The 22,782-nt window shown below is 39.4% G+C and overlaps 1 protein-coding gene across 1 annotated transcript in view; it reads left to right on the top strand.

The window, feature by feature from the left end:
* LOC149236252 (E3 ubiquitin-protein ligase At4g11680-like) overlaps nucleotides 1–22,782 on the top strand; it is a 163,243-nt gene that overhangs the window by 55,999 nt on the left and 84,462 nt on the right. The window contains exons 2-3 of the mRNA XM_089372355.1: nucleotides 4,240–4,359; nucleotides 4,481–4,613. Of these exons, the coding sequence (XP_089228481.1) occupies nucleotides 4,240–4,359; nucleotides 4,481–4,613 (253 nt within the window). The remainder of the gene's footprint in view (nucleotides 1–4,239; nucleotides 4,360–4,480; nucleotides 4,614–22,782) is intronic.

The following is a 22,782-nucleotide window of genomic DNA, read 5'->3' as shown; positions in this document are numbered from 1 at the left end:
CAGTAAAAGTGCAGCAATATTCTCGATGAAGGTGCAGCAAGGTGTCAAGATCTCAGTAATGCAATAATGATGACTTCGGTGGAGCAGCAGTAATGAAGATGATCTCAGAAGTGACAAAGAAGAGGATTGGTGTCTTGGTCTTGGAGTGGCTTAATAGGTCAGGGGTCATGGTCTTTGTATTCGTCAATTGGAATCTCTATAAGAAGAATTTTGTGCTGGTTTTCCTCACAAAGAGTGAGAGGTTTTGGCCCTTGCAGAAAGCCAACATCTTGTGTTCTTGTCTCTTTGTTTTGGTAGCTATTTGATGAACTAAGAAGACACACTCTAATATTAAAGATTGTGCTAATAAGAAAATTAAAAACACCTCACAAATAGTTATCATGATAAGTAGAATCACATCAACTCTAACTGCCCTAGATTCTTCAACAAACTCCAATATTTTAGATTGTTAATTTTGGCTCTCCTATGGAAGACTACTGGTGTAGGGTATTGGCCGAGATGTTGTAGGATGAGTCTGTTACTTGCATGAGTCCCCTTATGCAAAAACAAAATTAATTTTGAGTTTATCGTGATTTGCAATGGTATATTCATATATACCGTGCATTCCATACTGGTTGAGCCACCAAAGTACATTGAACTTCACTAGTGTTGGCTGGTCAGTTAGATAAGAAGAGTTCCATATTTAAAGTTGGATGTTTAGCAGTTGTTTCTATCTTGGTCCATTTAAGAGGAATCCTCTCTCGTGTATTTATTAATGCTACGACACATTCACATTTTACCAAGATGATTCAATGTATTTCGATGCTTTATGTAACTCTTGTGATACTTTGCTATGATAGTGGGATGGCACTTATAGTTTGGTTGTCTGTACTTTGAAGTTTATTTTATATGCTCATTTACTCCATGTTTTTATGGACTTTTATTGCATATTGTTTACATCCTATGTGCAAATATGAGATGCTACAACTATGAACTGATGGAAATATAAGGGGAAGCATATTTCATAAATTTTGCTACAATTAGTAAAAAGAATCATTGCAATTCCTTACCATAAAGGATCAACCTGAAGAAAAATTGAACATTAATTGGCAAATTTACGGTGGGCAGTGTCAGATCACACGAGTTGAGTTCTAATCATGCCTCAAAACTAACCAATATGTAATAGAGAATCGACAAATTGCAAGTTTGGAGTAAGGTTTAAATGTGTCCTCACTAAGCGTGCGATGCTGCGAAATGTATGCATGACAGTTAGTGTGGGATGGCCAACTCTGTCAGGAATGATATTTGATTAAGATTTATACAATATTTTTTTTTTTCATTTTTAAATATACTTTTTGCTGTAGCTGTCTTCTTGTCCATCCACACCTGCCTCCCTCATCCATGAAACTTGATGGACTATATTAAGAAAACTTGGGGAGTGAAAATAATCCGTATCCCAACAGTGTAGTTAGCCAAGAGAAGTGGATGGGATGTCAAAATCATTGGTTATGTCCTTGACATTGTAAGCTACAACTGAATGAAGTTGCCCTTAAAGTTTACAGTCTTAAATGTTGAAATAACTATTGATTATGTGGGGGTCAACTCCCTTTGACAAAATGCTGAACCTTTTACACACTCTCCAGTAAGTGGGTCCCTTGAGTATCTGAATACTTGCCTGCCAAAGGCAAAAGCCCATGTGCCTGGAAGCTATGGCTGTTGCACACTGTTTCAATTTTAAACAAATCTAAGCCACTTGTGCTATCTTGGGGTCATGCACAATGATTGCATACAATCTACTGTGTTACCTCCAATTTATCGTCAACTCATGTATAGTTGACATTAGCTTGAGTGAGTAATATTATATAGCTTTAATTAGATTTTCCAAGCCATAATTCATACCAAATTCAACATCTCTTTTTAGTGTTTCATCTGGAGTTTGCTGGCTATCTTCATCAGCCATTGTCATAATGTGATCAAGTTACTTTGTTTTTTTCAATTCAGAGTATGTAGCTATATTATTTTCGTAAGCTGTTATCAAATTGTTGTGTGTGTTCCTCCGCAAACTATATAAACATGACTCAATCTTCTTTTTCCGAAATCTGGTGGAGCATATTGTATCCTATGTGCTTCATCGTGTTGTGTGTTGTTGTTGGGTGTGTTCCTCCGCAAACTATATAAAACATAACTCAATCTTCTTTTTTTAAAATGCTGGTGGAGCATATTGTATCCTATGTACTTCATCGGAAAGTATGACACAAAAGAGCAGTGGTGGATATGGCATATTCAATGTGAAATCATTAAATGGATATTTCGGAGGATGCTCTCTTTTAACATTATATCTCCTTGCTTAATCACCTAGCGTGAATTTGGTCTTATGATGAATAACTGGTGTTTTAGAGTTACTTCTTGTACGGTGAATAATTTTATACATTATTTGATTATTTTTCTAGAATAAAAATAAGTCCAATAAATGCTTGCATATGCGATTCTTATTTATCTTGTCTTCCCATATTTTTATCAACTAGGCATCACATGTTATACCATTATTGTAAGTCTTACCCTATTACTTGTTTTAAAATATAAATATATCCGACATCTCATTAATTTCAATCACTTTTAAAGTTCTTGTTCTGTCCCTTTGCAATGTATCTGTGACATGAAGCACATGTACACAATTGTGAATCCATGTCAAATGATTGAGATATGATATTCTCCCATAGTATGCATAAGTTGACAACCAACGCACACTCGTGATGCTTCTACGATCATTGATGCTTTCTGCAATTTCATGTTCATGCTTGGCCATGGGAAATTTGAATCCTTGACATCATGAATTTTTGTGTTAGATTTTTATAAATACATAATTATTTAATTCTTCCAATATATAATTATTTAATAATTTCCAAATCAAAGATAAATGTTTTGTGCATGTCTAATATCTTACTATTTATTTTAATGCCAAAAATTTGGAAATAAAATCTATGTATGATCCAAGGTAAGGGGTATGTCTAATATCTTACTATTTATTTTAATGCCAAAAAATTGGAAATAAAATCTATGTATGATCCAAGGTAAGGGGTAGGAAGATAGTTATTTTTATCGATGTCATTGTCTCCCTTTGTTCTCCTCCCTAGCCCACTCTCACACGCACATGGTGATGGTTCTTAACCTTGATAACACATTATTTTGACTTTTGTGTTGAGAGGTACATCCTACAGCCCAGTATGGTGGAAAGATGTCTCATATCTGTCGATACACTGATATTGGTCATTTTTTAAAAATTATTTTATTAAATGCTAATATAAACAAAGTCATATATATATATATATATATATATAAACAAACAAACAAACGAACGTAACCAGCATAGATCCCACTCTTGGTACTTAATAGATCCAAGTTGAGATGGATATAAGCTGGTATTAACTTAGAAAAAGGGTATTCTTGTCAGCGACTTATGCATAGTTGGATAAGGACAGGCAACATTAGCATGGTTTCTGAATTTTTGGAACTTGATCAGTGATGCAATTTTGTTTGTTTGTTTGTCAAGTTGTCTGAGTTTGACTTTAGGCTTGACTTGTGGCTTGATAAACCGCAACCCAGGGGCATTTAAGCCGTCAAAATCACCCGGGGATCACACCCGGCCTGGGCCACACCAGCCCTTAACATGACTGAATTTTTGGCCACAGAGTTTCAAACTGGTGACGTTCACATGATGGAGTGACTTAACAGTACACCCCATCACCATCTATTCTATGCCCCTTGATCAGTGATGCAAATTGAATGAAGGGATTTTATGCAAATGTGTAGAGCTCTTTTTATATTTTTAACTCTTGAAAGATTGGGGATACCGCTTCCCGTGGAAGATTTTACAAACATGCTATAAATCAAATTGTTTTGTGAATGCTACTTTTATTTAGAACTACTTTATTGTCAGGACAACACATTTAAATCTTGAAACTTGCAAATTGATTATTAAGTTGGAAGTTTATTTCATTCAGGAGAACTACTCTATTGTTAGAACTTCGGACAACAAACTCAGATGTTGAAATCTTCAAAGTAATTATTAAGTAGGAAAGTTAATCAATCTTGACAATTGTCTTTCCCAGTTATATCATGTATCCAAATAATCTGAAGGGTTGTTTGAAGCTTATCATTTTTTGACATGGTAACTGAATGTTCTTCATTTTTACATCAGCTTTTATCTTGTACAAAAGTGTAGTTTTTCAGATTCTTACGCACTAATGTTTTTCTATTCAGTATAGCAAAGCGGCTGGAATCTGTGAACACAATGTTTTCATTTTTTTGGTGGATTGTTGGATTTTATTGGCTAATTGCTGGTGGGAAATCTCTTTCAGAGGATGCTCCACGGCTATACTGGTACATAAACTTATGCTTTCTAGTATTTGTTTCCAACAAATGGAGTTAAGGGCTCAAAATTTTTATATAATGACAAATTTCTTGAACTAATGGATTGCATGATTGTATGGTTACATTGCAGGCTCTGTATCGTGTTTCTGGCATTTGATGTGTGTTTTGTTGCATTTTGTGCTGCGGTGGCATGTATGATTGGCATTGCTGTCTGCTGTTGTCTACCTTGCATTATAGCCATTCTATATGCTGTGGCTAACCAAGTAAGTCACTTGACAGTGATTTTGTTGCAATTTCAAGTTCAAACTTAATAAACACTTTGTTTATTGATTCAAGTGTCTGCAGTATTTAGGTTTCCAGTCCACCCAAGAGTATTAGGGGCATTAAAATGACTGTTTTCTTAAATAAAATGAGAAAATCTAAGTACTGTTACATGTTTATGGAAACTTGGAACTTTCTGAGTTCAGTGCAGCAGACACAATATTTGCAAAGTTTGTCCTAACATATTGACAGTTGATCATAGATGTGGCTCCTTTGCATTTTAACTACGTTCAAGATGATATCCAGCACCATGGCTCATTTCTCTCTGTAACATGGAAGCCTCAAATCAAGTGGTCGATCAAGAGAAACAGTGCAAGTGTTTTATTTGTCAAAGGCCAGAGGCAAAGGCTGTCAAATGCAGAGGCAATGGGCTATATTCCAGAAATACTTACTTTTGCTACTATTGCCATCTGCATTACATGTTAACAATCTCCAACAAGCTATATTCAGTGGTTTAGACTTGAAGATGGATCATGTTAAAGCAGTTACCACTACCTTGCAAGAAAAACCCATCGCCCCTTCATACTGAAGCCAGCTGCCAAACACTGAAACAGGTATGAAACATGTTCAAAATTTCCCTGAAATACTAATCCCCTTTGTACCAAATCCCAGAATGAATCGCCGAAATGAGTAGAAGACATATCTGAAACGTTTCTGCTGTCAATCTGGGAATGTGGGGTTGTATGGATCAGTGGGTTTTGTCCCTAGACCTCTGTGTTTCGGTTCTTTGTTTAAGTTTTCAGGTCCACTCAAGTGCCCAGGAGGATCAGGGACCCATAGAAAGACTAAAACCTCTAATATATGGAAATTAAGATAAATTGACCAATAATTCATTTTTGAACTCGGTTGTTCACATTCATTCGAAAAAAAGAAATCTATAGAAACTCTGACAGACTTTCGTTTCCAATAAGAAACCTTCTCTTCTCATTCATTCCTCACAACTCCTTCAACAACAAGGGTTTCCGACAACCACAGCAAGCATTTTTTTGTGTTTTTGAGCATTGGAAACAAGCTTTTGTGCATTTCTAGTGAGAGGATGGTTGTGGGCATCCTTATCTTTGGTTAGCAGCTTTCTTTATTGTTTTTGTAGCATTAATGGCTTTTAAAAGTGGTGTTAGTCATGTCCCTAGACCTGTTGAAATTTGGGCAGCTTCGGGATGAATTTCCCAAAGGGAAACCCAGCTATCCCAAATGAAGCCCATTGTGCCCGAAAAGAGAATTTATAATGGTCAAAGGAAAATTCAAATAGATAAAAGTAATATTAATATTAATGTGTTGGGCACTATTTAATGTGACAAATCATGGCACATGGAAAAATATGTTTAATATTAGTTTGAGCGAAATTTGAATTTAAATATATTTCACTCCAAGTCACAAAAGTTGGCTTCATGTTTGCCGCCTCTAATGGATGTGTCGTCTGGCACTTGGAAACAACTATAAATTAGAGCCTAACCTTACATTGGTGTGACAATTTTATATATTTTTGCGGATCTCAAATTTATGAGCTTCGCTTTTAGTGATTCACTCTCCTACTTTGTGGCTCGTTCATACACAGAAGCTCACATTGGATTTCTACAGAAGCTTGTTCTTGATTACTTTGCGGCTCGTTCATGCACAAAAGCTCGCATTGGATTTCTAAAGATGCTCTTGATTACTACAGTGGCTCGCATGTATACGAGGCTCACATATGTTAATTCTATTATGGTTTGTGTTTTAGTACGCTCTTAGGTTTGCATGATGCTTTGAAGCTCACTTAATGGATCAGAGATATATCCCTGTGATTGTTCGATGGCATACTTGTATGGATCACATACTATTCTTGTGGCTCATTCTATATTCTTTGACTCACGGTACAGGGATTTTGAATTTTTCTCTATAGTAACTATGAGGCTTGCATTATGATATCTTGCATTGTGATGGTTCACATTTGTTTACATTGGTTTGTGGTGTTTCTCAATAAATTTCTGCGTGGATCGCATATGGTATATGGTTCGATTTCTTTATGGTTCACTTTTCTATGGTTCACATTGAAGCTTGCATATGGTATACTATGCAATCTCTATTCGTGGTATTCTCTGAAGGATAATTTCTATGACTCGCATATGTGACCTTGCTCTCCTACATAATCTGTATATGAATTTTGTGATGACAATAACTCAATGTGACAATGATTTAGTATGGCAGACCGTAGTGCATGTCCTTGACAGTAATGTGACATGATGGTTGTCACCTTGTATGGTTGTAACATTGACTTGGAGAAATAATAGGGATCCTCATGACAATGACCTATTATTGTTAGAAAATCAGAAAGGTAGAAAGATTTTCTTACATTGACAATTGCTTGTGATATTCTTATATTCTTATTAGATTTCTTTATGTTCTTCTTTATCTTCTCATCAAGCAATTATCAAATCAAAGCATGAAGATCAATGACACCAAAAGTAGGCACTCAACTAGGGCTTAAACCCTTATGAAGGGGAAAACCCAGTGAAACTCTTTCATTAGTAGTTTCAAATCAAATTGAGACAAAACCAAGACCTTTGACTAGACCAGAAGACCTTCCTCACTCCACCAAGTCAACCTTCCAAGATGGTTATGCAAACTTCAGCAGTCCCTTCATGTCAATCAGCTTCAACACAACAACTACACAAAATTTCGCCCCCAGCTTCCAGAATTTCAGCCCTACTGCAGATATGAAATTTCGGCCGCTCAGCAATAACCCAGGAACTCGCATGTGTGGCAAAAGAGAGAAATTTGACTTCCTTTTGCTTGACAAGTATCTCCTTCTTCATAAGGGTTTTCTCCTTCTCCTTAGGTATTTTGCTCTCCTTTTTCTTCTCCGTCTACTGCAGATCGAACTTGCTTGTCTTATGCTTCAAATGAGGTCGAGTTGCTGCCTTTATATAGTGGATTTTGGCTCCCAATTAGGCCGACTTGTCTTCCTTGAGGCCGACTTGTTGGAGGAGGCCTAAATGACTCATTTTTCATAAAAATAATTTTCCTTTCTTGATAGACAAAGCCCAAGAAGGGTCTATTACATGATGACATGGACAAGGACTCTTGATATAAATCCTAGAAGCCTACAATGGAGGCTTTGACCTAGAAATGAAATAATAAAGCATGAAAGTTTGAAACCCATGCTAATAAATAATTTTCTTTCACAATAAAATTTCTTTTTCTTTCCGTGGATAAATACATTATATCTTGACTCAAATACAATTATGAAGATCGACAATAGTTACATTCTTCAACAATTATATGACAATGTGATCTTTGATAACCGTGATATTTGGAAGTGAATATGTGAATAACCGTGATATGTGATCTTGTCTTCACTTGGGAAGAAAGAATGGAGGATTGGGTAAGCATTTGGCATCCAAGATAAGAGTAGTCATAGAGGACCGATATTCTTTGAGGACTGGGAATCCAAGATAAGAATAGTCCTGAAAGGACATACCCTGAGAGAACCCGGTTGGGGTATGTTTCTTGAGAGACAATGATGAAGGTGTCAATAAATCATTGGTCTTGCCAACATTGTGCTCTGATCTTGTGGAGAGATAGAGTTGTTAGTTAAGGCCTTGCTATGTGACAATGCTGGATGATATGATACTAAATAGATAGGTTACCAATCTGACTCTTCTTATGAGAATTCTTCAGATTGAGAATGTCCAAGTACCTTGTATGGATTATGAATACCACCCTAGTTAAGAGGGAGTGTTGAAATATGTAACTAATTTCGGTCTTCATAATGACATGTAATGTTGATTTTATGTATTCAATGAAAAGAGAAAATTAATTTTATTATTATTGTTCTTGAGGCATGGGCTTCATGCTCAAGGGAAATATATTTTAGGTCAAACTCCCATTGAGAGATTCTAGGATTTGTCATTGAGTGTGTAAAGTCAAAAGAGTCATTGTCATGTATGAATAACCCTTCTTGGGCATGTTACATACTGTAAGAAAATAATTTGATTCAAATTAGAGTCGAAAGACCTTCCAAGACCATGTCAAACATGCAAGCATCAAGTCGGCCTCATGAAGCAACAAGTCGGCCCAAGGACATGTCAAGTCAGCCTAATAGGAGGCTCAAGGAAGCCTATATATAAGGCACTCGGCCTCATTTGGAGACACTTCACTCTCACACACAAGTTCGATCATAAGGACAAGAAGAAGTGCGAAGAAGAGGAAGACAAAGGAAGGAAGAAAAGTCGAGTTATTTTGGATTTGTTTTGGGGCTACTTCTCTCCACATGTGCGAAGAAATTAGGGCACATATTGCTGCAGTGAAATTGAGTTGCAGAAGTGAAGTTAGGTCATCAAGAAGAGTTGTTTTGAAGCCGAGTTATCTAGGAGAGAGAATCTAACCAAGCGAAGAAGAGAAGTTGCAGTTTTTGGGCAAGTCGAATTTGCGGTTTCTGGGCAAGTTGAAGTTGTAGTTATTGGGCAAGTCAAAGTTGCAATTTTTGGGCAAGTCGAAGTTGTAGTTGCAGTTCCTGAGTAGGTCTAAGTTGCTGGATGGAGAAGCTATTGAAAGAGGAAGCATGGACTTGGTCTTGGAGGGGTTCCTGTTCAAGGGTTTAGGTCTTGGAATTTGTCAATTGAAGATTCTATAAGAAGAAGAATTCTGGTGGGTTTTCCTCTCAAGTTGGAAAGGTTTTGGCCCTGGTTGATCGCCTACATCTTATGTCCTACTGTCTCATTATTCTTTATGTTTTTGGTAGCTATTTGATGATAAAGAACACTAATTATAATAAAGGAAAGAAGAAGTAAATCAAGAAAAGTAAAAATACATCACAAGCAGTTATCAATAAGAAGAGAAATCTCCTACACATGCTGCTCCTAGATTTCTTGACATATACTTGACATAGGCAAATGACAGTGATATGATAGCTCAGACTTTGGATGTGTTTCACTCGGTTCACAAATGAAAATGTGAACTGACTTAGATTGGCCCTAGGAGGCCTGATGTAATGATGTATCTCACTATGAACGTACTTTGTATCTCAACTGAACAATTGATGAATATTTCTTAGAAGAATAATTTGGTTGGGTTTCCCCCTTGTGGGGTTTTGCCTTGGTCTCTAACCTAAATCCCAGTGTCCCCTTTGTGCATGCTTTTCTTCTGTTGTTCCTTTATGTTCCGTTGCAATATTGATGTTATTGTTCTTTCTACATAATTGCGATTGATGTTAAGATGTTATGGGGTTAATGTGACATGAAAATGATGAAAACATTTAAAATGCAATTATCTATAATAAAGAACAATATAGCCCTAAGGAAAATCAACAAGACCCACTAAAGCAAGCAAACAAGATTAATATTATCCTCTTTTGAAGTATGTTATCAAGCTCAAACAAATGATTGGTGGGGGTTCATGTGGATGGAGGTGTGATCTATGCAAAATAGAAAACAATTTCAAGGGCTTTTACACATGATTGAGGTCTCATATTTTGCATGAAAGGGGATTTTTTGTTGATGTTTGTGTACATACAATAGACTTAGAGGTAAGGGTCGAGTATGAGAAAGAGTATAAGGATGCTCGAAAGATGGAAAGATTGAAGAAATAATCTTGGTAGCACTACTTGCTTCGATATGGGTTGTGAACCAAGGATTTTCCATGAATCAAGGGAAAGCTATGTGGTGTGGGCTTAAGAAGAGCCATCAAAAGCTCTAACCGCAATTGAAGAAAGCAGATTGGAAAAAATGCCCAATGTTTAAGGGAGTGCAAAAGTTAAGAAAAGAGTGGCAAGGGCCATCTATGCTTGTGATATCCTTCTAGAATCTAAATGTCATTTGGTCTCCCTATTTGTAGGATTTGGTGATGGTAATTAACACATCCCCAACGGTGAAACTATGAAAATTTGTAAATCGTTTTGCTCAAGAAAAGTGGCTTATTGAAGATGTTTTAAGACCATTCACACGAGATGTAGGGGTTTCCATTACTTCAAATGAATGGATGGATACAATGCGTAGTCCATTGGTCACTGTCATTATGTCAACACTAAAAGGAGTAATGTTTTTGAAGGTGGAATATTGTTTAGGTAAGGTAAAAGACTAATCTCATTGTTGAAATTTTAATGTTTGCTATTGAGCAAGCAAGCCCAACCAATGTGGTGCAAGTTGTTACATCTAACACCACAATTCAAGAAAGCAGATTAACAAAAATGCCCCAATGTTCAGGGGAGTGCAAAAGATAAAGAAAAAAGTGGCAAGGGCCATGTATGTTTGTGATATCCTATTAAATTTGGTTTGGTTTCCCTATTTACAGGATTTGATGAGGGAAATTAACACAACCTCCAATGGTTTCAAGGGGTGAAACTATGAATATGTATGAATCATTTTTCTCAAGAAATAGAAGTGGCTTCTTGAAGATGTGTTAAGACCTTTCATACCACATGGAGGGGTTTCCATTATTTCAAATGGATGGATGGATAAAATGCCTAGTCCATTGGTCCTTGTCATTGTGCCATCACTAAAAGAGGTAATGTTTTTGAAGGTGGAAGATTGTTTAGGTGAGGTAAAAGAATAATTTCTTGTTGCTATTCAACAAGTGGGCTCAACCAATGTGGTGTAAGTTGTTACGTATAATGCCCCTATTTGCAAAACCATGGGTTTGCTTGTTGAGTAAATTTAATCACATTTTTTGACTCTTTGCATTGTCCATAATTTAAATATTATTTTAGAAGAGTTTGAGGCTAAAACTCCATGGATTAAGGAGCTCACTATGCAAGTTAAGGACCAAAAAATTCATCACTAGCCACTACTAATATTTAGCAATATATCAAGAATACACGAAAGTTGTTGAGACAAGATATGTCTCAAACTTCACCATGCTGTGTTGTCTTATTGAGGTCAAATCTACATTAGTGACTATGGTGGTGGTGTGACTTGCGCTAAGTGGAGATGAGGAAATTCAAAGAGGGGAACAAGATAGATTTTATGGTCATGTTCACATCACTTGCATTTGAACTTCTTTAACATGTGAACATGGAAACCTTTTTTGGGAGAGATGCGGTGTCATTTATAACATGATTGAGAAACTTGTGAAAGTTATTTCTCAAGAGGCTCTCTTTATTTTGTTGACACTGATTTTGCAAAGCTTATGAGGTCCATCGTTGTTAAGAGGCGGAACAATTTCAATACTCCATTGCACACTTTGGCACATGCGTTGAATCCAAACTTTATGATAAAGACCTCATAGCTAAAAGTAGTGGGAAGAGGAGGGCTTCACATAAATATAGGGAAGAGGTTAATGGAGTTAAGAAGGTTTCAAAGGTTGTTTCAAATTTCTTTACAAATCTAGGTGAGGAAAGAATTTTCTTGCTTTGCCACTGGATTAGAAGAATTTTTAGACATATCAACTTTGGATGAGAGGACCATGGATTCAGTTAAGTGGTGGGACTTATCATAGGGTAAATGGTGTATAGTTCCAAAATCTTGACACTTATATTCTCTGGCAACTAACAAGCTCTTCATCAACACAAATGAATTATATCCCCTATGGTTTCATTCAATCTATGAAGTGCTACAGGCTGGCATTCTAGAATGTTGGGGATCTTGTCTATGCACATATGAAACTATCCCTTATGTCTTCTAGTGTTGAATTATGGTATGTTCTATGCTTAGAGCAGTTTACTTCTTTTCTTCTTATTATCCACAAATTAGCAATCACATATACATTAAGTAAAGTGCAGATAGAACATTAAACGATCAACAAAAAACAAGCCAAGACAAGAGACACAAGATGTAGCAGCTAGCCAGGGACAAATTCCAATGCCAGGAACCCTTTGATCAAATCTTCTTTTATCTTCAATAGTTCAACAGAGAAATATTACAAAATCGGAATTCTGTAATTTTATATCAGCAGCAGCAAACCCTAGATCAGCAAAGTCAAACTTGGTCAAACGAGTTGAAATTGACCTCCAATATGCATGGTCAATTTCTAGTCAAGTAGTCCTCGAATAGCCTAAAGAAACAACCCTTGAATAGCCCCAAAAACATAGTCAAACTGTTGTTGACTGAAGTCAACTTGCTGCCCAAAATTAGGGCAGTCAAACTGCTGTTGACTAAAGTCAACCTGCTACCCAAAACTAAGGCTGTCAATACTGGTCAAACTTGTGGACGGATTGCCTCGATTTTTGTGCAGCTTGCTTAGGAGAGGCAGCCACACCAAAACTGCACCCTTGATGAGTCAACGCTTGGTCAACGCAGGTCAAAGATGCCTTCAGCTACTTCTACGTCCTCTGTACCCTAATGCGTCCTCCTCCTTCCCACGTGTGAGTTGCTCCTTGTATAACCCAAAGCTAAGGAGAGAGAGAGAAGAATGAGTGAGATGAGATGATGAGAAAATGAATCAACCTCTCTTGTATTTATATGATTCACTGGGCATGTGTGCCACACATTTAACTGTTGGCCGACCTTGACAATTTGTCAAGTAAATACAAATAAATTCATATCTCCATAAATACTCGGAATTAGATGATCTTTAGATCAATCCTACACCTCTTCACAAGAGGAATCTAGGAAAAATATTATCTGCCATAAATGAGGTGACCCACATGGAGTTTGGCCCTAGTTTCCAATATTAACACTCCCTGTCAAGTAGGGAGAACTCCATCTGCAATCTGTCTAACCGTCGCTACTATCCCAACCATCAATTGCACTGCCCTACACTGCTAGGTCCTGCTCTGCTCAAACTATGAAGAAGAAGAAATGATTGAGGATGTATCATACCATCCTCCATTGACCCGAAGTCAGTCTCAGAGTGTGTCAACCACTCTCACTGATCCCAGATCAGTATCATTGGTCCCAGATCAATGGAGGTCATCTTAGCATAGGGAGTACGGTAGATACAACGATGCGTCAATCGATAGTACTACTAATGGTCCCTAACCCCATTTCCCTACTCATTGATCAGGTGAGAGGTACTTCGCATGAGTCCCAGACTGCATGGGTAGGATGCATCGACAAGAGAACTAATCATCCTGTCCACAGGAGAACGAATCATCCTGTCTAACAATCACCACAGGAGAACTAATCATCTTGGCCCACAAGGGAACTAATCATCCTGTTCCATAGTCTCCACGAAGAACTAATCATCCTGGTCCACAGGAGAACTAATCATCTTGTTCCATAGTCGCCATAGAGAACTAATCATCCTGGCCCACAGGAGAACTAATCATCCTGTCCTACAGTCGCCACAGGGTGTCACAGGGGAAGTTTGAACCTTTCACCCTGTACATAGTGCACCACCAGGGGATGGTGAGTCGCCCTGTGGTCGCATGTCGCTCCAAGAAGTACCCCATGCCCCCTGGAGCTCCCAGAGCTCAATACATCATACTTGACCCTCATAAGAGGGTCTCTGAACGACACCAAGTCGTTCTCGAAAAGTCAGGAATTTGACCTTTCCCAGGGGCTTCGTCAATTGGCGACCTGTTCATTTGTACCAATATGTTGGAGCCTTATTGCTCCCCGCTACACCATATCCCGCATATAGTGGTACTTGATATTGATATGCTTGGAGCGATCATGAAATACAAGATTCTCCGATAAATGAATCTTGCTTTGGTTGTCACATAGGATCACGCTGGTATCCAATGTAAATCCACACAACTCATTAAAAAGCTTTCGCAACCAGACCGCCTCATAAGAGGCCATACTAGCAGCAATGTACTCTGCCTCGACGGTGCTCAAAGCCACTGGCTTCTGCTTTTTGCTCATACAGGATATCAAGGCAAATCCCAAAGAGAAACAACACCCAGAATTGCTCTTTCGGTCCACCACACTGCCTGCCCAATCAGCGTCGGTATATCCAAGTAGTCTCACATCTCTGACAGTGTATCTCAACCCATGAGTGATTGTGCCACGAAGATATCTCAACAGATTCTTGGCACCAATCCAATGTGTGTGGTGAGGCTCAACCATATGTTGACTCAACGTGTTGACTGCAAAGTATATATCCGAACGGGAGTTCACCAAGAACATCAATGCTCCGACGAATTGATGATATTTAGTAGCATTTTGTAAAACAGGTCTGGCAGCACTATCGCTTAACTTCTTGAAGTCAAGATCCATCGGGGTAGTCACGGGTTTCCAGTCCACCATACCGAATCTCTCCAATATTTTCACCACGTATTTTCCTCGAGATAGGAAAATATTCCTTGGTTTCTGCCAGACTTCCAGTCCTAGGAAATAGTGCATCAGTCCTAGGTCTTTCATCTCGAACTTGGAAGCCAACTCCCTCTTACATTTGAGAATGAGAGGGTCTGCACTTGTTAGAAAGAGGTCGTCAATGTACAACACCAGTATGAGAGGTTTGTCATCTTCAACCTTAAAGTAAAGGTTAGGGTCGGCTTCACTCCTAGTGAATCCTAGCTTCATCAGGTGGCTATCGATCCTCTCATACCACGCTCGGGGTGCCTGCTTTAGCCTATAGAGGGCTTTCTTCAACATGCACACATGAGATTCTCAATCACGAATCTCAAATCCTTCGGGTTGCTCCACATAGACCTCCTCTTTGATTGAACCAGGCAAGAACGCGGTCTTGACATCCATCTAATGTAGGTTCCATCCTTGCGAAGCAATAAGGGCTATGATTGAGCGGATGGTGGTATATTGAGTAACAGGTGCAAATATCTCGTCATTGTCTATACGTTCCTTCTGAGAGAAGCCATGAGCGACAAAACGAGCCTTATATTTTTCCGCACTTCCATCAATTGCATGCTTTATCTTGTAAAGCCATTTCGAAGTGACAATTGCTTTGTCCCGGGGGCTGGGGACCACATCCCAGACATTGTTTTTCATGATGGACTCATATTCCTCAGTCATAGCATCCTTCCATACTTGATGCTTGACAGCTTCTGCGAATGACGAAGGCTCATTTTGGATGATCGTGCTCATGATGGTCAAGTATCCCTGATACCTGGTCGGCTTCTTACTTTCCCGGAAGGTTCCCCTGGGTGCAATGTGCCCTTCAGCATCATCAAGTGTCCCCCTTAGCCATGAAGGCCTCTTCCTAGAAGAGGAAGGCTCTTGTGGAGGGGGATTAATAGGATCCATAGGTTCTTCCACATTGGGCATTGTCTCATCTTTCTTTTCCTTTGGTTCCCTAGTGTCAGCTTCTTTAGATTCCCTTTGAGTAGGAAGATTGTCAACTTTGCTAAGAGCCATATCTTCGTCAAAGGTGACATCATGGCTAATCTCGATTTCCCTTTGCCCAGCCACATAGATTCTATAGCCCTTAGTGTTTGCGCTATAGCCCACGAAGATTCCTTTCTTTCCAGATGCACCCAATTTATTCCTCTTCTCCTTTGGCACACGAAAGTATACTGGACTTCCAAAAATTCTAAAATGAGATACGTTAGGTTTCTTACGAGTGAACATCTCTTCTGGAGTCTTGGAACCCAATGCTTGATGAGGGCATCGGTTTTGCACATATATGGCGGTATTTGCAACTTCGGCCCATAGAAACTTCGGAAGTCTTTGATCGTGAAGCATAGCACGGACAACTTCCACAATCGTATGATTCTTCCTTTCCACCACACCATTCTGCTCAGGAGTATATGGTGTTGTAGTCTCCCTCTTAATGCTAGCTTCTTTGCAAAAGTCATGGAACTCATTGGATTCATACTCAGTCCCATTATCAGTCCTTAAGATCTTGATTTTCTTTTCGGTTTGATTCTCGATCAAGGCTTTGAAGTGACGAAACCAAGTGAACACTTCATCCTTCTTTTTCAAGAAGTATATCCAAGTCTTGCGAGAATAGTCATCTGTAAAAGTGAGGTAATATAAATATCCTCCCAAGGAGTTCACAAGCATCATACCAAATATGTTTGAGTGAACCAACTGCAATATATCGGAGGTCTTGCTTTGGCTTGAGGGGAATGGTCCCCTTTTGAGCTTCCCTTTGGCACATCCCAGACATACACCTTCTTGCTCTACTCGGAACTCGGGCATCCTTGTCACCATTTGTCTCGCATTGGGTAGAGCTTTATAATGAAGGTGAGCAAACCTCCGATGTCATAGTTTGGACTGAAGTGATGTGTCACAAGACATGACACCTAGTGGACTTTCTCCAACCTGATATAATGAATCGACTCGAAACCCAAGAGTGAAAGCTTCTTTAAAATTCTTTTTCCATACACGTACCTTGCCATTGATGAAGGTTACCTTGTAGCCTTTGTCTTCCATTGCCGAAACGGACACCAAGTTCTTTTTGAGATCAGGTACATATAGGACTTCTTGCAAATGAATTGTATTACCTTGATTCAATTGAAGAGTGACATTCCCTACGCCTTTCACGGGATATTTAGCATTGTCCCCAAGAACAATTTCCAGGTTGGTCTCCTTCTCTATTAGATTAGAGAGAGCTTGTTTGAAACCGGTGAAGTGCCTTGAGGCACCACTATCAATAAGCCAATTTCCCAGCGTGTCCGGGGGAGCAATAGTAGAGAGGGCCGCTGGTAGACAATATTCATCTTGCTTATTGTTAACAACGTTGGATTCATACCTGGAGTTTCTTGCCTTCTTGAAGGGTTGTCCCCTTCCTTGATTTTTGGCATTTCTTTTACCTCTGCCATTGGACCTGCCATTCCTTTGATTGCCTTGAGAGTGATTTTGGTCATCGGCATGGTGTGAGTCCCTTTTATTAGGGCACTCCCTCGCATAGTGGCCCATTTTATTGCAATTGTGACATCGTCCTTTTCTTCCACCCTTCGGTCCAACCTTTCCTTTGGATTTAGCCCCATAATTGTTTCTTCTTTTAGCATGAGAAGAAAAGGCAGACGGATGGCCTTTAAGTGCAGGGATTTCTTGCTCTTCTATCCTTGTCTCTTCTTGAATACATCTAGCCATCAATTCCTCAAATCCTGGGATGACATTATTGTTGAGAAGAGTAGTCCTGAATATATACCATTCAGGTGGCAGTCATCCAAGAGTTGTGATAGTCATTTCCTTGTCAGGAACTACTTCCCCAATAGATAGGAGATCATTCTTGATCTTGGTGATCCTTAAGAAATATGCTTGCATACTCTCATCTTTGCCCTTCTTAATTTCCTTCAACTTGTTTCTAAGGAACAGAACTTGATTTGCATCATTAACTTTAAGTAAACTCACCAGTCTATCGTAGATTTCCTTGGAGGTTGTCAGCTCAAAAACATAGGCCACCAGGCGCTTGCCGATAGAGTCCTGGATGATCTTCCTTGCTTTGACTTCTCGTTTGGACCACTTGCTTTTGGCGACAGTGGATGCATTTGATGGAGGCGCAACAATATTGCCTCTCACATGGTCCAACACTTCCTGATCTTCTAAAGTCAGATCGAGAGACATCTTCCATCTGTGATATTCAGACTTCTCATAGAGCTTGTCTTCAGCGGGGAAGAGTGTTGAGGACCTCATGAAGTTTTTAGGATAGCCTTGCCAACCTTCTCTTCGATGATTGCTCTTGCTCTTGCTCTTGGCTTTGTCTTCACCTCAGCGACGATACCATGTTGAATTATGCTTACAGCGGTTTACTTCTTTTCTTCTTATTAGCCACAGATTAGCAATCACATATACATTAAGTAAAGTGCAGATAGAACATTAAACGATCTGTTGGACACCTAATCCTAAAGGGTTAGTGTGGAAGCCGAAAGGACAAGCAGTCCAAGAGACCTTGGGATCTGAATCCCAAGAGTCACCTATTGTACTATAAATGTGTATCTTATGTTAATAAAAGATGTACTACATGATTTATCTTTCACAATTGTTTTTCTGTCCATGTGAGATTAACATGGTATCGGAGCCATGATGTGTGGCCTGTGCAGTTTTGTGCAACTGGTCTGAGCACTGGCCTTTGTCATTTTGACGTGAGCACTGTCCTCAATGCCTCTGTCCTCTGAAGGATTAATTTGGTGAATGATTACTTGGTCCAGAGCGGAAGGCAGAAGAATGCCTCTGTTGAATCGACATACCACCGCAGCCGCCACCACTGAAAGCTGTCCGAATCGCTGCTATATCCTACGAGCTGCCACGACTGTTAGCGAATCAGAGCCGCTGCCACCACCAAAAGTTGTCGCATTAGTTGTTGTATCCTATGAAAATATTATTTTTTTACTTGAATCTGCGGCCGCCGTTGAAGCATGATGATTCATGTTCGAAGATCTCTGAAGGAGTGAGTTTAATAGTGTATCACTGGCATCCATAAGGAATCGGGCCATCATTTTTATGACCAGTCTTCTGGCGTGGAAGATAAGTTTTTTTTTGAAAGTAAAAAGTAATTAAAGTATTTGCAGAGCATAACGTATTTTAAGATTTGGGATCATTAAAACTAGATATATTGGCAGAGAAGTAATCGGTGAAAAGAAACTATAGTGTACTTATCAGTAAAATTTTTGAATCAAAAAAAAGTTTATGGAGATGAAAAAGGAATTCTCTCTTAAAAAAAAAAAAAAGGTAACAAACGAAACGAAATCCTATATTTTGTGTAACTGCCGAGTGTGACAGCCCAGAATAAGACAGCGAAGAATACAACAACGAGCGCATTTGATGGAGAGAAGGGAACGTTTGCTGCCTCTGCCATATGCGTTTTAAAACCTGCCGCCTTAGACCAACTTGGAAATCTGTGCAGATCCGTTGAAGGTATATACGTTACCTCGGTCCCTCGGCCTTCCTCCTCCTGTGTAACAGCTTTACTGCCATATAACGCATCTGTCCTCTGCGTGATTCTCTGCACCTCCTGCGCTCTCTGTCCATAAACGCCTCCGTCCAGAGCGCTACTCTGCCATAACGCCTAACAGGAGCAAATTGGTCAAGGAAAACTGCGTTCCTCACACTATCAATCAGCAATTCTACCATCTCCGGGAAACAAAGTGTCACGGATCGTTTCACCCTGTGCAGCCGATCCTTCAAGAACGTACACAGGGTTACATGTAGAATGATATTACGAATTAAAGACTGGGAATAGATGGCGTTGAGAAAGGAGTAGTTTGTTTTGCAGTAACCCCGCGGTCCTTTGATTCAATCATACAACACTACTCTTCCCCATTGCAGGTTGGAATCTCTGTGTGTGCGCTCCGAGAAACCATCGATCCCAAAAGTCTTCTGGGCGAGAAGGGACTTTTGGTAAAAATCAAATGGCTTACGGAAATCAGGAGTGCCTCATGGGTTGTCAATGCAGAAATATAATAAAATAGGGTTTCTATATGGTTTTCTAAAGTTTTCCTTTAATTCACATTGGTATATATGTTACATGGCTTTTGTTGAATTCCATCATCCGCAAACATCTGGCCATTAGTTTGAGCAAGTTGCAGGTTTTGTTGCGATGCTTTCATCTTGTACTGTAGAACTTTATGCATTTCACGTCTTGTGTATTGAAGAATAGCTTCTTTCTCTGTAAGTTGCTTCTTAAGGCAAGCTATCTCCTGCTGAAGATGTGTCTTGTCAAAGTCCTCTCGACGTATATTATCAAGGTTCTTAATGTGACTTGAATAAAAGGAAAGACCACTATTTGTTACATCGGAAAATTGCCTTCCACCAACGGTTGCTCTTGTTGATCCAGCTCCGTGGTGCTACAAACTGAAACTTTTCTCCAGTTGTTCCTTTCAAGGAATACATCTCCGGGCTTCACAGTCTAAACAATCGAGGTGTATGGTTGGGCGTGCTCTTTTTTAGGGTTGAAGAGTTCTGAAGTCCTGGCACATTGATTGGAGGCTTAGAGTCGGGGATTCTTGACGAGTTGGTATCGAAGGTATGCTGAGCTTATTCCCTGGTGTGGCATAACCTATTATTCTTCAAATCAGCATACTTCACTGCTCCATATCCAATTGCTTCAGCGGCATTATCAAGTTCTTCCGCTGTCCACTCATCTTCCCTGCCAAGAGCTATCAGTTCCCGAAGGCAGACAACATCTGTGCATGGACTCCATCAGATTTACCATATATTCATGAGCATCTTCCTGTCTTGAAATGCGGAAATTACGAGATATGCAACGCAAGTTCTTCACCAGATGAGAAGGTGCCAAAATCTTGCCACTTGAAGCCAAAGCATTCATGACATGGTTTTGTATTGCACACATTGCACAGAATCCAGATGCACGGAAAATTTTCTTATGCCGACCGCTCTGTAAATAAGCAGCCAAAGGCTCTGTGTAAGTGAGACATTGTAGAACCGAATTTAGAAAACAGGTATTGCCGAGGTTTTCCAAGCCAGCACCAATTTTCCTAAACTCAATTCGCCCTGTGAGCTCTAGATCCATCGACTGTTCTGTGGGTTCGTTTCTGGTGCATATATCATTATAGAATAGAATTTTTAAAGGGTCATGGGTCGAACCCATGAAAACCATTGGTCCGGCTACATTCTGTGCATTTAAATAATGAAGCCTCTGTAATTTGCATGCCGGTCATTAAATTGTGATTGAACTCTGCCTCTGCACTCAAAATCGTGAATCGTGCTGCATTGAAATGTTTATGAAATCAATGGTGTGAGACAATTCAGAATAATGATTTCCAGACTCCATGATCCTCCTCTGCTTGCGCAATCATAAATAGTACTAGTGCATCTAGCCAAAGATAAGTTTGAGGCAAAGTCCCCACTTGGTAACATCCAGCTTACTCAGGTCCTGCTCCATCAACCATTTTCGCGACATTGTTGCCACTTGATAAGCCCTTACAATATCTTGTAGTAAGAGTACAATATTATTTTTCTGTTGCTGTTGCCTCAGTTGTGTTTTTTAAGTGACATTGAAGAAAAATGGCCAGACTTGAAGATGCATTAAAGTTATTGAATATCCTAATTCATTCCACTGTTGATGAGATGGTCAAAGTTAACAAAGAAACTCTCTTTGACATCCAAACCTCTCTGCAAACTGCACATGAGAATATTGAGTTTTTGCAGCTTGAAACAAAGCTACAGCAGGAAGAATTACAGCAATGGTGTCATCATTCTGAACCTGTTTCTGTTCAGAAGATTGAAACAGACTCCCATAAACAGCAAGTCAATAATGTTACAGTTCATTCAGATAAAGCAGCAAAGTTACATGCAGATGCAGAGGTTCAGTCTGCACTTCCCAAGCCCATCATCAGACCTTGGGAACAGCTTGTCCACAACAAGCACAGAACTGGTCTTGGATATGACAAGGACTTGTCCTTTCATATTCCAGACTACTCAAAGCCCATTCAGTTTCAGAGTGCTGGATTCATTGATGACAGTTCACCTGCTTCTCATGACAGTTCAGCTTCAGCTGTTCCAGATTCTGCCCCTCTTCTACAGCAACAACAACAACAACAAAAACAACAGATCGTGAAATGCCAACACTGTGATCGAGTTGGCCATCTGAAAGATCACTGTTTTGATCTTCATCCATGTGAGCACTGTCATAAAACCAGCCATTCTTCACACAGATGCTTCAAAAACAAACGTCCTGCAAGAACAAAGATTCATCTTGGATGGATCGCTTCTTGGCAATGGGCATCAACAGCCAAGAAGATATTCCAAACACATGTCAGAACTTGTTCCAGAATATTGAACAGTCTTGCATTTGAGTTTTCTCCATCTTCTCACCTTGTACCTGACAGGGGGGGAAATGATGGTCATCTACAAGCTTCAAAGTCACATCAAGCGAGCCTGAGCCACAACCTGCCACACCAGTTTCAGAGTTGCAGCCAGAGACAAAGATGCCTGTGAACACAGATTGAGAACACTTCCTCTAGCAGAAGACTCCAGCTTCTTGCCAGTTTTGGAAGAGTTCCAGAGTTGTTGGTCATCCTTAAACCATCACAGATTGAGAACACTTCCTCTAGCAGAAGACATCAGCTTTTTGCCAGTTTTGGAAGAGTTCAGGAATTGCATTAAGCATTCCAGAGTTGTTGGTCATCCTTAAACCATCACAGATTGAGAACACTTCCTCTAGCAGAAAACTACAGTTTCTTGCCAGTTTTGGAAGAGTTCCGGGAACTGCACTAAGCGTTCCAGTGTTGGTGGTCATCCTTAAACCACCGCCCTTTTTTTACCAACATTTCATAGAGCACATTCAGCCTAGTGCTGCCATGCATTTTTTGCACATTTTGTATTACAGCTCTCTTCTTGGACTCATACATAACCCTTCGGATTAAGGGGGGGAATGTTGGACACCTAATCC

This window comes from Pinus tabuliformis, chromosome 8, assembly GCF_031772625.1.
Source record: "Pinus tabuliformis cultivar Carrire ecotype Pingquan chromosome 8, CPIR1, whole genome shotgun sequence".
In the NCBI taxonomy this organism is placed as follows: domain Eukaryota; kingdom Viridiplantae; phylum Streptophyta; class Pinopsida; order Pinales; family Pinaceae; genus Pinus; species Pinus tabuliformis.
The sequence above is the reverse complement of the archived record's forward strand: the minus strand, read 5'-3'. Positions and strand labels throughout refer to the sequence as shown.